The sequence below is a fragment of the Typopeltis vanoorti genome, chromosome 13 (genome assembly GCF_054136105.1).
Source record: "Typopeltis vanoorti isolate ZY-2024b chromosome 13, IOZ_Tvanoo_1.0, whole genome shotgun sequence".
Taxonomy (NCBI): Eukaryota; Metazoa; Arthropoda; class Arachnida; order Uropygi; family Thelyphonidae; genus Typopeltis; species Typopeltis vanoorti.
In genome coordinates, this window is record NC_143561.1 from 73,501,397 (window position 1) to 73,517,028 (window position 15,632).

Below are 15,632 nucleotides of genomic sequence, written 5' to 3' on the forward strand. Positions count from 1 at the left end.
TAAAACCAGGTTTAAAATTGCTTGGTATCTTTAACATAATTATACCCAAGGTAAAAATACTTTCTACATCTATATCTCCTCCGAAGACAGGTGAATTTAATTATAAAGTAAAATTAAGTTTCACCACAGAGTATTAAAAGAAACTGCATCATTTCTGTAAAAGGAGGGGAAGGGAGATTAAATTCATTTATATCTCAATCTATTTTCAATTTTCTATATAAGATTGCTTAATTTATCAATTGGCTAATTTATTAAAACATAAAATATGGTGTATCTGATTGTAAGTCATCAGATACTTCACATCATGCAGAACTTGAGTGCACCATGTAGGGTTTGATGATATATCACCATGTGTTTTGAGGGAATGTTCAAGGGAGTTAACAACAGCACTAACTTATCTTATTAATATTAGTTTTAGATTTGACCAAATTCCAAAAGAGTTGAAAGAGGACAAAATAGTTCCCATTCATTAGGGAGAGGATAAGACTAAGACATCAAATTATAGGCCAATTTGTGTGCCTAGAGTTGGAACTGAACTGCTAACAGAATCAGCAATCACTTTGATGGAGAGCATGGATCTGCTGAAGGAAGATTGTGTTTTAACAATGCACTTACTTATTGTAACAAGATGACACAAGCAGTGGACAAGGGAGAAACATAAAACAGTGGTATATTTAGATTTCACAAAGGCCTTTGATAAATTGCCACATGACAAGTTGGTAATTAAACTGGAAAGGATGGAGTTGGATACTATATTAGTGCATGGAAATTGGAGGTTGCTTGTATGATAGGTCTCAGCAAGTTGAGTAGGGTGGAGCAATATTCCAGAAAAAGGAAAGTCACCAGTGGTGTGTCCCAAGGGTTTGACTTGGGGCTGGTGCTGTTTAACTTTTTTTCTTATGCTGTTTCCACCCATGAAAGGTTATTTGCAAACCTATAGTACATTTTGTACTGTGGATTAAGAAATTTAAAATTTTTTTATCCATTTCATATGTATATATTTTGTAGTTTTTAATTTATTTTTTAAATAGTCCAGAACCCTACTTTAGAGACCAAATGGAACTTTTTTAAACCACTTCAGGTCTGCAATAAGTGGGGCGGTGGTCTCACACTGGGCAACGAAATTCATCTTCCACCTAAATATGTGTTACCACCAAACTTATGTGTTATTGATATTAGGAAAGGTTTGAATGGTGATATGCAGTTGTTTGGGGATGATGTAAAGTTGGGAAGCATTATGAGGAGTAGAGCAGATATTATAGCTCTCGTCTGGGAGATTAGGAGATGAAGGTGGATCATGGCAATGATATGGAGGACACTGATATGTAAAAGTAAGGATGTTAATGTTCCACTGATAAGTCTGATCAAAGACTTATCATATGGAACATATGGATTATTGCATGCAGATTTGGCCACCTGATTTTAAAAGGATGAAGATATATTGGAAAGAGTCTGGAGACAATTGACTAAAGTGGCTGCTGGTTACTGGGATGTTGAGCTGAAAGACAGACTGAAAGAACTCAATTTGCAGAATCTGGTGGATAGGAACACTATTTAGAAATATAAGCCATTAAGGGATTATTACCAGATGGATGAGTTTTTCATAGAATGGGGGAAACATATGACAAGAAGCTATCCATATGACAAGAAGCTGAAAGCTGTATGAGGAGGGTGTGTGTGTGTGTGTGTGTGTGTGTGTGTGTGTGTGTGTGTGTGTGTGTGCGCACGCGCAACGGGGTTAGATGTAGGTGTTTTGCAGAAGGAATGGTGGGTGACTGGAATGTATTTAAAGTACCATATTATGAACAGTGTTTGTGTGACAGTGGGAACTCCTGCAACAAGTCTTTAAACTCCATGAGTCTGATAATAATGATATTAATAATAATATGAAATTTATCTCCTATATTGTTTCCAAAGTTTTCCCATTAAAATTTGGCCACCTACTTTTAAATATAACTTAAGTTTTCTACTCTTTTTTTCTATATTTTCTGAGAGCAATGAATTACTAGCTAGGAATTTTCAATGCAATTTCCTCTTTTCATGACTAAGAATGCCTAAGATAGTTTCATAAACTCTTATTTTGAATAATTGCTTCCAAATGCTCCTTGAATAATGACTTTTCCTCCATATCTAGATTTCTTTTCTGTGCTGCACAGAAAAGAAATCTCACCTGGATAAGTGAGATTTGTTTTCCACATGTCTACTCTCTCATAATGGACATAAAGATGAGATGAAGAGATGAAGAATTTTGCTAACCTGTAAAGTGTCAATGTGTTCAACATTCCTATTCTCTTTTTTTTTTCCAGTCCTGGTCATTTACCATTTATATCCATCCAGCTTTGATTCTTTTGTTTCATTTTAACTTAAATACATCTACTGCCGGCTTACTGGGCCTACTGCCCGTATTAACCACAGTACTAAAAAACCACTACAATTCACTAACATTTAATGGGTGGAAATGACATAACAAAACGAAAAAATTACTACATATTAATATAGTTATATGAGGGTGGTCTGAAACGTTCTCTGTCTAACAATGAAAAAAAATGAATTTATAATTTCAAAATTATTTTTATTTTTCAACATAATCTCCCTTAAAACTAATTCATTTATTCCAGCACCATTATCCTGTCCCTGAAGTGGTTTTCAGTAAGATATGTAAAATACCCCTCTACAGCTGCAATCACCTCTTGATTCGAAGAAAATCACTGACCAGCAAGGAAGAGTTTTAGTTTTGGGAAGAGATAGAAGTCAGAGGGAGCCAAATCTGGGGAATAGGGCGGATGTTCCAATCCTTAATTTTCCCATTGCCAAAACACCTTTGTGGGCAGGTGCACTGTCCTGATGAAAGATGATTATTTTCTTCTGCAAACTGGGTGGTCTTTTCTCATGAATTTTTTCGTCTAGTCTGGTTAAAAGATTGGAATAACATTCCCCAGTTATTGTTTTATCCTTTTCAAGATAATTAATAAACAAAATGCCTTTAGCATCCCAAAACACCGATGCCCATGACCTTTCCTGCTGATGGAACTGACTTTGTCTTCTTTGACGCTGAACAACTGGCATCTGTCCACTGTTTTGATCGCTGTTTGGATTCTGGTGTGTAATGGTGAATCCAAGTCTCATCCATAGTAATAAATCAATGCACAAAATCGGTTTTATTCTTGTTAAAATGCTTCAAGCACTATTCAGAGATTTTCATGCAGGTGCATTTTTGATCTGCTGTGAGCAAGCGTGGTACCCATGTTGTGCAAAGCTTTTTCATTTGCAATTCTTCATGCAAAATATATTCTACACATTCTTTTGAAATGCCTATAGTCTCAGCAATTTCATGCACTTTGACTCACCAGTCATCCAATACCATATTGTGCACTTGATTAATAATGATTTCTAGTGTTGTTACACTTTTTGGATGTCCTTCACGTGGAATATTTTCAAGGCTGGTATGGCCAGATTTACACTGGGCAGCCCATTTCTTAATTGTTGAAAATGAAGGAGAAGAGTGCCCATAATCTTTTATGAACTTGGAATGAATTTCTTTTGGCATTAAATCTTCTTTAACAAAGACTTTTATAGCCACACAATACTCAATTTTATCCATTTCAAGGGATACAGACAACATTTTTACTTCAGATAGCAGTATAAAACAAACTACTTGATAGAATGACTTGCAATTTGACATAGATGCTTATGACAGATGTACTAAATTAGAAAAAAAAAATCTTGCCAATAGTGTTGCCATCTATGGTTGTGGCCGAGAACCTTTCAGACCACCCTTGAAGATGGCAAATTCCTCCAATTAGGAACAAATACATTTGCAGTAACAATATATGCTGCAAATTTTACTGAGTTCCTTGAGTAGAAACAGAAAACTCATGAGAAAGCAGTAGTAATAATTCATAGGGACTATATATTAGTGCTTGCTCTATTCATTAGTGACCGTCTTATAATAATATAGCTCACCATAAACTTTTATGTGGTGTTTGGTGTATATCCTGTAAGATGCCTATGTAACTTAAAAGAAATATAAAAGAAAACCAAAACTGCTTTAATTTTCATTAGTCATTAAATGTTTCAACTACTATTAAGCTTTCAAAGTGATTTATCTGCATCAACATATTACTGTTAGAGTATCAAGCAGAGTATCCAAAGTACCAAAGTGTGATGGCTCTAAAGTTAACAAATCATGCTTAATCCTTCTTTCAGTGTGTAATATATGTTCCACTTAACCTCCTTCTATAAATATTAAACTTTCACAATTTTCGAGAGGTAGTTACTAGCATCTAATGTGTTACTAAATATGCCAATATATTTGAAATATGTGATATTGTGTATATATCAAATGATAGAGTTTAAAAACAAAAACCAAACACTGAAGACTTAGTAGCAAAATATGAAGAAAACACTGAAACAACCAGGAAACATAGTATGTATATATATATGTTTGCAAGGATTAAAAAACTTCATAGTGGATTCAAGAAGATAAAAGGAGATAGTAAAGAAAAAGATGAAAATTATCCTGGAATATAAGTAAGCAGATGCCCAAGAGAATACAGAAAAACATGCAAGAAAGGCTAAGCAATGTGAAAAGTAATTAAAACAGTCACAGGAAGACCTGGGAAAGAAGATAAATATCATGAAAATTACAAAATGTACATGTGATTATGGTCATCATAGGAATGAGCTGGGCTGGGATGCATGGGGGGGGGGTTGAATCCATGGCATACAGAGTTAAGAAGTGAGCAGACAGGAGCAGGTGTGGAGAAGTCATAAAAGAGGGGAAGCATGAGTAAGATTGGATGCATGTCAAGAAATTGAGTGCTAAGCTTGTTTAGGAATGCCAAGAGTATCAGAAATAAGGGAGATTAAAATACTACATTGATCGAGTTTCTTTACCTGTAGATAATAGGAATGCATAGTCAGATGAGAATGATATCACAATAGAAAAATAAATGGAGGGATATGATGTTTTTAGTGAGGACAGAAGGCCAAGAAGGAGGGGGTAGTGCTGCTGATGATAGCAGAAATATTAGGTCCACAGAAAGTTGAGATACAAGAGGAAAACAGTGCCAGTAGTTTTGAATCAACATAGTGTGAGTGGAGGGTAAATGGTGAGATATTTAGTTGGTGTTGCTAATAGGCTGGGAACATGAATAGTGGAGGCAAAGAAATGTATAAGTAAATTGATCAGAGTGTATTCAAAAAATAAAAAGGCTAATGAGGTAGGAGGACAATGGGTGAATGAAAGGATACATGTGAAATCCAGAAGGCACTGTGAAGGCAAAACATGATGAATGTTGGTAATAATTTGTATATGTATAGATACTGAAATAAGAGCCAACAGGCTTCACTTCGGCAAAGTAAAATATTCAAAATTAAGTGGATATTGAATACCACATTATTTCTTAGCCGAATAAGAAACTCAAAGATAGGAAATCTAATCTAAGCCACCTTTATTAAAAGTTTCCCAGCATTGCACTACCAGGTGTTGGCTTATACTTGGTCTCGCCGAACTTTATATAGTTTTCTATATTCAGCATGAAACTCTTAGATTAGATTTCCTATCTCTGAGTTTCTTATTTGGCTAAGAAATAATATGGTATTCAATATCCACTTAATTTTGAATATTTTACTTTGCCGAAGTGAATCCTGTTGGCTCTTATTTCAGTAATTGTATTTGTGCACCTTTTGGCAAATTGTATAGTAAAGAAATAAGCTCTGACTACTGAAACTTTAGTATTACATCTAGGTCTACGTACTCACTGATGAGACCTCAAAAAAGGTCAAAACTGGTCTGGGTAGTGACCTTCTCTTATAATGTAGAACAATAATACACCTCCTAGGAGCTGTGTTTTACATTATGAGTAAATACTAAAGACAGTGATTGGAGCTTACTCCACCTTTACTACGAGTTGCCCAGCATTGCACTACCAGGTGTTGGCTTATGCTTGGTCTTGTTGAACTTTATATAGTTTTCTATATTAGGCATCTCTTAGATTAGATTTCCTATATTTGAGTTCCTTATTTGGCTAAGAAATAATGTGGTATTCAATATCCACTTAATTTTGAATAAGTTTAAGTGTTGCTGGCTGTTCGCAGCAGTGTTTCATGGTATAAACAACACCTAGTGAAGAAAAAAAATTTAATATTGCTGGTTTTCTACCCAGCATTATTAGAGCACATAGCACTCAAACAGACAGTAATATAAAGACTTCAAATAACTGAAACAGAACTAAAGTTCCTTGTGCCTAATGTTCTAACAAGATACCCACCAAAGGCACCCTGTTAGGATATTAGACACAAGGAACTTTATACGTTCTGGGATGTGCAAGAGGATGAAGCTGATCTGTAGGAAAATGGATTAAAGTATCTAATGAATGATGGCAGCTGAATGAGCAGGTTGAAAGTAGCATGGAGATTATATCTGTGGAGAGCTTTTACACAGCCACAAATAAACCAATAGTTTGGTTATACATTTGCTATTTGGCCTCATAGCCTACAGATATTAAATACATTTTTAGTGCATTTAAACAGGCAACAACAATTGGTTCCCTTTTCTCCCTTTACTCATCCAACTATCTTCATCCAATCTCCTAACCTTGAATTATCACCAGCAGGTGCATTTTGTTGGAAGGTTTGTGTGAAGAAGGCTCTCATTTCAGATAAGTTTTTTGGAATAATCAATTGTAAATAAGTGTGTTTTTATGAGTAAGATTTGCTGTAAAAGTTCTGCTTGCAGTGTTTCTAGGGCATGTTTGTTTACAAAATTGTTAAACTTAGAGCTTAATGTTATAACTGGCAAAGGAAAAATGATGGCAGTAGCTTTGTCTTTGCAGGAATTTAATCTTGATTTCAGTTATTCCGTGCAATGTGAGGTATGCTATATATAGATTATGAAGATAAATTATGGATATTTCAGGCGGATGGAAGGAGGGGGTGTGTGTGTGCAATGTGTGATCTGAATGAGGACTTGATGAGTGGTAATGTATTGGTAACTAAAAGTGTTAGCAGCAAGAGTGGCACAAGGAAGATGAGTGCCCCATCTGAAAGAAAAGAGGAACAGTGTAAAACAGCACCAAAAAAATGGTTAAAAAGTTTTGAAAAAGTGAACGAGTGATCTGATGAAATTAACAATCGATGGAAGAAAGACAAAAGTGATATGAATATAGTGGAAGTTCAAAAACGGAGTGCAATTAAAGGCAAGGTGGTGAGTAGCACTGAGAGAAAACAAGTGTGCTGGCAGTAAATTTGAAAGTTGAGTTGGTTAAGATGAGGCAAGAAATGAAATGGAGTCAGAGTGAAGTTAAGAAAATTCGATATAAGTATGGAACAGTGAAAATGATGTTGAGGTGTATCAAAGAGTTGTGCATGGGGGAGCAATATCCCAGAAGAGGAAAGTCACTAGTGCCTCAGGAGTCTGTTTTAAGGCCATTGCTGTTTGATCTGTATGTTAATGATGTTGGCAAAGATTTGGATAGAGATATTCAGTTACTTGCAGATGATGTAAAGTTGGAACAAACTGTGGCCTTACAAAAAGTTTTGAATAGACTAAGTGAATTGGCACAGGAGCTGGGGATGCCAGTTCAATATTACAAAATTTAATGTTTTAACATTTGGAAAATATAGGTGGGATAGAGAATTGACATTTGGTGGGAATATATTGTTAGAGGTGGAGGAAATAAGAAAGCTTTCGGTGATGGTGGATAAAGACCTAAAATTTAGAAGATTTATTCCCAAAATTGTGAGGACAACACAACAAATTCTGGGAATGATGTGGAGGACACTGACATGTAGAAGTAAGGAGATTCTGGTTCCATTGTATAAGGCTTTGATTAGGCCACACATGGACTACTGTGCACAGATTTGGTCACCTGGTTTTCAAAAGAACAAACAGATGTTGGAAGGGTCCAGAGGTGGCTGGCTAAGGTAGTTTCTGATCTCTGAAATGTTGAATATGAGGAAAGATTGGAAAAATGCAATTACAGAGTCTAGCGGATAGGAGGAAGAGGGGTGATATGATAGAGATGTACAAGTTGGTAAGGGGATTGTTACAGGATTAATGTTGAAGAGGTTTTTCATAAAATGGTGGGAGATCAGGGGAGAACAAGAGGTCATTCCTGGAAGCTGTATAAGGAGGGTGTGAACAAAGGAGTGAGAAGCAGGTTTTATCTTGCAGAGTTGTGAATGATTGGAATGCCTTGCCTGAGAGTGTGGTGTCTGCAGAGAACTTGAATGTGTTTAAGGTATGGTATGATGAGCTTTGTGTATGACAAAGGGTCCTCTAGATGAGTCTTTGACTGCATTGGGTCTTAGGGTAATAATAATATTAATCAACTTCATCCTGTTTCATTTTTGTGCCTTTCAGTTTTAGTCTACTTTGTACAGACTGGTAGTTCAGTGATTTTTCTTGTTCTTCATCTGCTTTGAAGAACAAGAAAAATTATCTATCAGTTCATCTCAAAAGTAATATCATTTTTTATACTGTACTTGTTCAAACGTGTCTCAGTTTGTCTAAACATGAATTTTTAAAGCTTTATAAGTACCACTTAGCTGAGGCAGGCTAATTCTAAGGAATTCCACCTTGCTATACAACATCATACATATGTTATTGTTTAAATAATTCTTTATTACTATGGAGATCACTGAAAAGTACATTAATCATATTATGCTTTATGAGTTCAAAAAAAAAGCAACAATGCTGCTAACACTAAAAAATGAGCGAAAAGAATGCCAATAATGTTTTGCATGTGCCAGCAATGGTTCCAAAAATTTCGACAAGGGAACTTGAGCTTGAAAGACTCCCCTCATTCTGGGTGCCCTGTCTCTCTCGATATGCTGGAAGCTGCTATTGCAAGAAATAACAATGCAACTGGTGATGATTTAGCAAAAGATTTTAATTCATCATCTCCATTTTTCCAGTAGACTGGGCAAGCTGAAAGGCTTCATCATTGCATTTGGACATCCAACTGGCTAGCTGAAATCATGTAATTAAGCTTCTGGAAAAATGTAACAGAACAAAAGTATTGATATACATAATGAATATCAAATAAAACAATACATTATAGTATCATGAATCCATCATCATTTGCAAGAACTTGTAATAGTGTCTAAGCTCAGCAAGTGGGTTCCTCATGAACTGATGAACAACAATCAAAAAAAGCACATCAGCATCTACAATGCTCTTCATTTTCATGAGGTTTAATCTCTACTGAATGAAAAACTGAAAGAAAAGAAGTGTTTTCTGGTCAATTGAAATGGTGTTGTTTTTCACTATGATAATGCATGCCCTCACAGTGCAAGAATCACCTGTACTCAATCACCTGATTGAGGAACTTGGCTGGGAAAAGTTTCCACATCCTCCATTCTCTTGATCTTGCACCTTCAGATTACCACTTATTTTGAAATTTGCAGCATTTCGTTATGAAAAACAATATGATACATTGAAGGTACTGAAATCGAGCCTAAGCTACTTCTTTGCCTCACTACCTCCTGAATTCTATAAAAATGGCATGATGAAATTTTCACAATGTTGGAAGAGTGTGATTGATCCAAATAGAGGATATATACTTGATTAAATTAGCAAGTGATTATCTTTTATATTCTTTCAAAACTTAATGCTAAAAATGACATTACTTTTGGGATGACTTGATATATGGCAAGTGTGGACTGGCAGACCATACTCTGGATATTCCTTCACATAATGGAAAATTGAAGAAGACATCAGTGTTACATAGAAGTAGCTGTCTGAGAGGCTATTTTTAGAATCAGCAGTGGTCTGGCTGCATTAAATTACCAAAGATCTAGGAGATAGTAATGCTGAGATCAAATTCTAGGAGATGAATAATTTGGAGTTCAGACTATATTTGATCTCAGTATTACTATCTCCTAGATCTTAGGTAATTTAATGCAGCCAGACCACTGCTGATTCTAAAAATAGCCTCTCAGACCTATAGCTACTTCTATGTAACACTTTTCTATCTTTGTATATTTCATATACAAAGATAGAAATATATTTCATGAATCTTTGTTACTAGATTCATGAGAGCTCAAAAATCACTAGATCTAGTAACAAAGTTGCTAACTTGGCAACACTGATACTGATTAATTTCTGAGAACTGAGTGACGAAGCATGGTGCTGTAGTTCATGTCTATATACGTTTGTCAATCCTCCCTCCCACTTTCCTACCTGAGAGCCAAACCTTCTTCAGTTTCTGTGAAGTTAAATGAACGTGTTTCCAAAGTGTTTATCGATATATGTAATTTATGAATACAAAATTTAATGTGTGTATATATATATATGTTTTATTTTATTTCCATTGTTATACTATAACTATAGTTTTATCTATTTATACAAGGGGTATGCCAGTTACATACACATTTCTGGGGAGGGGGGATACATGAAGCATAAAAGGTTGAGAACCACTGACCTAGAAGGTACCTTGTTAAGACAGTTGTCTGTTGTGCACTTATCACAGCTGTAGTTTGTGCTCTGATGATAATGCTGGGTAGAAAACCAATGAAATGAGAAAACAACCAGTGAAATAAGTAAACCGGTGAAATAATAGTAAAGGTCAATAAATTAGTTACTGTATATGTCAGCGTATAGGATGACCAGCATATAAGATGAGGTCTAAATTTTAGGCAATTTTTAGGTTTTAAGCTTATGTCGGTTGTATAAGACACCCCACAATTTCTTCTTTCTTGTATTAATGCAACATTAGGTATTGTTATATCCGTTATTTTTATATCTATGCATATCAGTTATTTTTTAGCATAGCATAGATTTAGTATTTATGCAAATTACCTTAATTAAAAGTGATTAGTGCCAATTTTAATTAATTATTAATTTTGCATTTTTTTTTAAATTTTAGTATTATTAAAATTGTTATTTAAAATCATAGAACAAGCAACAAAATGAAGAAAGTATGAAGCTCGATTTAAAATAAGGGTAATTGAAATGGCAAAGCAAACTAAGAACTGTGCTGCTTCAAGAAAGTTTGACATAACTGAGAAGATGGTAAGTGAATGGAGGAAAAAAGAAGATATTTTTAAAAAATTGCCAAAGAAAAAATGTGCGATGAGAACGTGGATCATCTGATGGCCGCAACTTGAAAATCACGTTGCAGAATGGGTATTCGAACAAAGGCAGAATGGTTATCTTGTTACAAGAAATATGATTAGAGCATATGCATTAAAATGGTCAAGATTGAATCTGGATGAAAGTATAGAATTTCAAGTTACTTCAGGATGGTGTAATTGTTTTATGAACAGACAAAATCTGGTAATACAACAAAAAATGAAAATTGCTCAAAAACTACCAGCACATCTTGACCACAAACTTACCAGTTTCCATAAATTTATTATTCAGTTGAGACAAGAACATAAATTTCTATTGTCAAATATTGAAATATGGATGAAACTTCTATGAGCTTTGATATGATAAGCAATGAAACAGTGGAATCTAAAGGTAGTAAGAATGTGTGTGTGTGTGTGTGTGTGTGTGTGTGTGTGTGTGTGTGTGTGTGTGTGTTTGTGCGTGCGTGCGTGCGTGCGTGCGTGCGTGCGTGCGTGCGTGCGTGCGTGCGTGTGTGTGTGTGTGTGTGTGTGCTAGTTCGAAATACAGGTCATGAAAAAAGAAGGTTTACGGTTGTGTTGTCATTTTGGCTGATGGAACCAAGTTATAACCAATGATTATCTTCAAACGTAAAACTAAACCTAAGATAAAATTTCATTCAGGTATTTTTGTACATTTTCATGAAAAAGGACGGATGGGTGAAAATGGTGTGAAAGTATGGGTAAATAAAATAATGTGTGGAACATTCGACCAGGGGGGGCATAATGAAGAAACGCAGTTTATTAGTATGGGATATATTTCGTAGTCATTTAACTGAGAATACTAAAAGTCTTCTAGAAAAAATTAGCAAAAATTGATGTTATACCAGGTGGTTTAACTTCTATATTGCAACCACTAGACGTCTGCTTGAACAAACCATTTACAGATCACATGCGAGAAGAGTGGAATAATTGGATGTTGACTGGTGAAAAATCATTTACAAATGGTGGATCTATGCACACTGCATCACTTGATATGTTGTGCAATTTTGTGATCAAAGCATGGAATAAAGTAAAAGTAGAGACTGTAATAAAATCATTTAAAAAGTGTGGTATCTCTAATCTTATGGATGGTGTGGACGATGATCTGTTGTGGGATACTGATGATGAAAACAAAATCAGTTCACTGGAATCCATATGACAATCATTTAAACAATGAATCTGAAGAACTATTTTCAACAGATGATGAAGAAAATTAACGTGAAAATTGAGGTTAATAATTATTATTTGTTTTTTAAGACTTACATCTATTGTAATATTTTAAATAAATTTATGCAACAAAAAATTAATCTGATTTGTTTATAAAACACTGCCTATTTTCTTATATAACGATGTATTGCAACTACCTAAATGTTCATCCAAGAAATTGAGCTTCTTTTTTATACTTGCCATATAAGATGACTCGTGATTTTGAGGGTTTTCTGTAGTATTTGAGAGTCATCTTATATGCTGACATATACGGTATTTATTATTTTTATTTTTGTTGGTGTTGTTTACATGAAACACTGTTAAGAACTGGTAATAATTAGTTCCACAAAGAGTACAAAGGACAGGCTAGGAAGGTGACTATATTTGTAAAGACAGCAAACGGGTACTATAGAAGAAATTAGCCAATCACATCAAGAGCTCTTTCAAAAAGTCAGAAGTAGAATGACTATGAGAGGATATGGTTGAGGTATCTGGTGACTGAAATTTATGAAGTAATTCATCCTAATTATTTCAACAGGCATAAGAAGCTTGCAAGTAGAAAGTATGTTGGAAGAGAGACTGATAGTGAGTAAGCAGGAGTATATGAGAAATTAAGTAAACCAGATGTTAAAGAAAGAGACACAATTTGACAATTATTACCATGTTGAAGGAATGCTCCAGGGAATTAACAACATCATTAGCACACTTGTTTAACATGAATCTTGCAAGAGAGCAAGTCCCAAAGGAGTGGAAAGAGGATAAAACTGTTCCACTTCACAAAGGATAGAATAAGATGTGGAAATATTTTCTGCTTAGTTACAAGATACTTTATATTTCACAAAAAAAACTATATTCTTGTTTTAGTCCAATACATATATCACTGAGCATAAGCTTAGATATCTTCGCACCTTCATGACCCTTCCCATAACAATTTTGCATTATGGAATACTAAGGCAACTGATGTGAAGAGCCAATAGTTCTATATGCAAGCAGACTAGTCATGAAGATACTGCACATGAATGTCTACACTTGGGTATAATAATAAATAAGAATATAATTTCTTGTCAAGTATAATATACCTTGTAACCAAGTAGAAAACCTTTCTATAACTCTCTCAACCAGGGTATTTGATAATAAGGTGATTCACCTTTTTCAACTTGTATATGGAAAATATTTGACTTCTCACTGATTTAACCTTGGTATCTGACTTCCATTGATGAGACCTCAATAAGGATTAATACCAGGTAGTGCCCCTTCCTAAAATGCTTTTGCATTGTGGGATATTAAAAGCAATTGACATTAAGTCAATAGCCTCTATTTTAACGATTAGTGAAAATGATGATATCAAAGACCTACCTTAGTAGTGAAAACTTATTCTAGATCAGTATTTCCCAACGTTTTTTTTTTTGGATCATGCCCCACCCTCAATGCCTCAAAGATTTTGATGTCCCCCCCCCCCCTCACTGACAATGGTGAGTGTTTTGAGTATATCAGTGATGAGGTGACGAATGCAACATAATTTTCTAATTGTCCCCCAAAATATTCAAATTGCCCCACGTTGAGAAACACTGTTCTAGATGCATGGAAACTAGATTAACTGTGTAATATAAATTATCTTTAAATTAAGAATTAATCATTTGAGAAATAAATAAGATAGGAAGGTTATTATCCCTCTTTATATGGCTAATTTGGCTGCATCTAGACTACTGTGCATAGATTTCGTCCCCTGGGTTTCTTGGAAATCAAATGGTAGTGGAGAGGAATCTGAGATGAGTGTCCAAGCTGGTGACAGGTCTGTGGAATGCTCTTATGAGGATAGGTTGAAGGTGTGTGGGTTGCAAAGTTTAGTCAATAGGCAGCAAAGAGGAGGGCATGCCAGGTTCTATGAGATTGAAACAAAAAAAATTTCTCAATACATGATGAGTAGGGAAAGAACAAGGGATCAACACTGAAAGTGTTCTGTAAAAGTGTTGTTAGTAAGGGTGTGTGTGCAGACTAAATTTTTTTGCTTGGAGAGTGGTGAATGAGAAGAATGGATTGCCAGATGTGATTGTGAGTGTCCTGACAGTGAATGAATATAAGGAGAGGTTTGAAGGTATTGTCTGGATAAAGGGTAGTGTGGGGGTCTTCCTCAATGAATCTTCTGACTTCATGGAGATACCAATACAATAATAATAATGATGATGAGATATCAGAGCGTATGCTATAATGTCCTGTATGCTAAGTGAAACAATTTTTTTTATATTATTATTATCTTAATAAAGTAATAATAAATTTTATTATTATTAGAAGTGCAGTAAGTAGTAGACAGAGCACAGTCAAAATAGCAACGATGCCTAGTTTGAAAGTTCCGAGTTTGAATCTCATATGGGATGTGAGAAACATTTAATAATGAATTCTCAAGTAAAAGAAAATGAGCCAATTTTATACAAAGTTGAAATGGTTCGACATTGCAGAACTTGAATTTTAATTTCTTCCATAAAAAAGGGGAGATGGGGGAAAGTGATAGAATAAAATGCTCTGGTTCAGCATTAGTATCTAGTGGTTCAGTTACTTGAATGTAACCAAATTGGTGGGCTAATAAGCTAAAAGGAAAATGGGACTGGATTATTAAGGCTTTTATTTCATGTTTGTCAGTTTCAGATTCAGCAACAATTCAAAAGAATGATATAAAAGTTTAATTAAACAAATATTAATTAAAAGTTAAAATGACAAACTCAATGAAAACAGTTATTTAAAATTGAATGGATATCCTTACTTTCTTATACTGGCCTGCACGAAGAAAAAACTTCCCTGCCTTCAAATAGCTTTTGTTATTTTCAAAATATGTAGCAATGCTAAGATAGTCTTCTTGAGATGCATCATCACCAACAACATCAGCATATATATCCATTTTTCCAGTAGACTGGGCAAGTTGGAAGGCTTCATCATTGCATTTGGACATCACAAGAAATTGGATAGCCGAAATCATGTCATTAAGCTTTTGGAAAAATCTAATAGAATGAAAGTATTTATATACGTAATGAATGACAAATAAAGAAGTACATTACATTATCATGAATGCATTTTGCATTCTATTTTAAACATAAAATTAGGTTAAAATATGAATGAAAATTCTAGTGCTTAATTAGATGACACGTAATTCCTGCTGACTGTAGTGCTTAATTAGATGACACGTAATTCCTGCTGACTGAGAGCTTTACACATTCTCTCAACATCTGTGGACAAATTAAAATTCATAAAGAAGGTTATCCAATACATCCTATTATTTTATATATAAATACAGAGGCACAATAAGCTCCTCCATAGCGTAACTGAAAGAATGACGGTAC

At 34.7% G+C, this 15,632-nt stretch overlaps 1 protein-coding gene across 5 annotated transcripts in view; it reads right to left on the reverse strand.

The window, feature by feature from the left end:
• Positions 1-15,632, reverse strand: part of Oseg6 (intraflagellar transport protein Oseg6) — a 745,559-nt gene that overhangs the window by 164,669 nt on the left and 565,258 nt on the right. For all 5 annotated transcript variants that reach the window (XR_016549279.1, XM_090403102.1, XM_090403101.1 and 2 more), the window contains one exon: positions 15,059-15,293. Coding sequence is in view for 4 of the 5 variants with exons in the window: in XM_090403102.1 (XP_090259228.1) it covers positions 15,059-15,293 (235 nt within the window). In the remaining variant the exon portion in view is untranslated. The remainder of the gene's footprint in view (positions 1-15,058; positions 15,294-15,632) is intronic.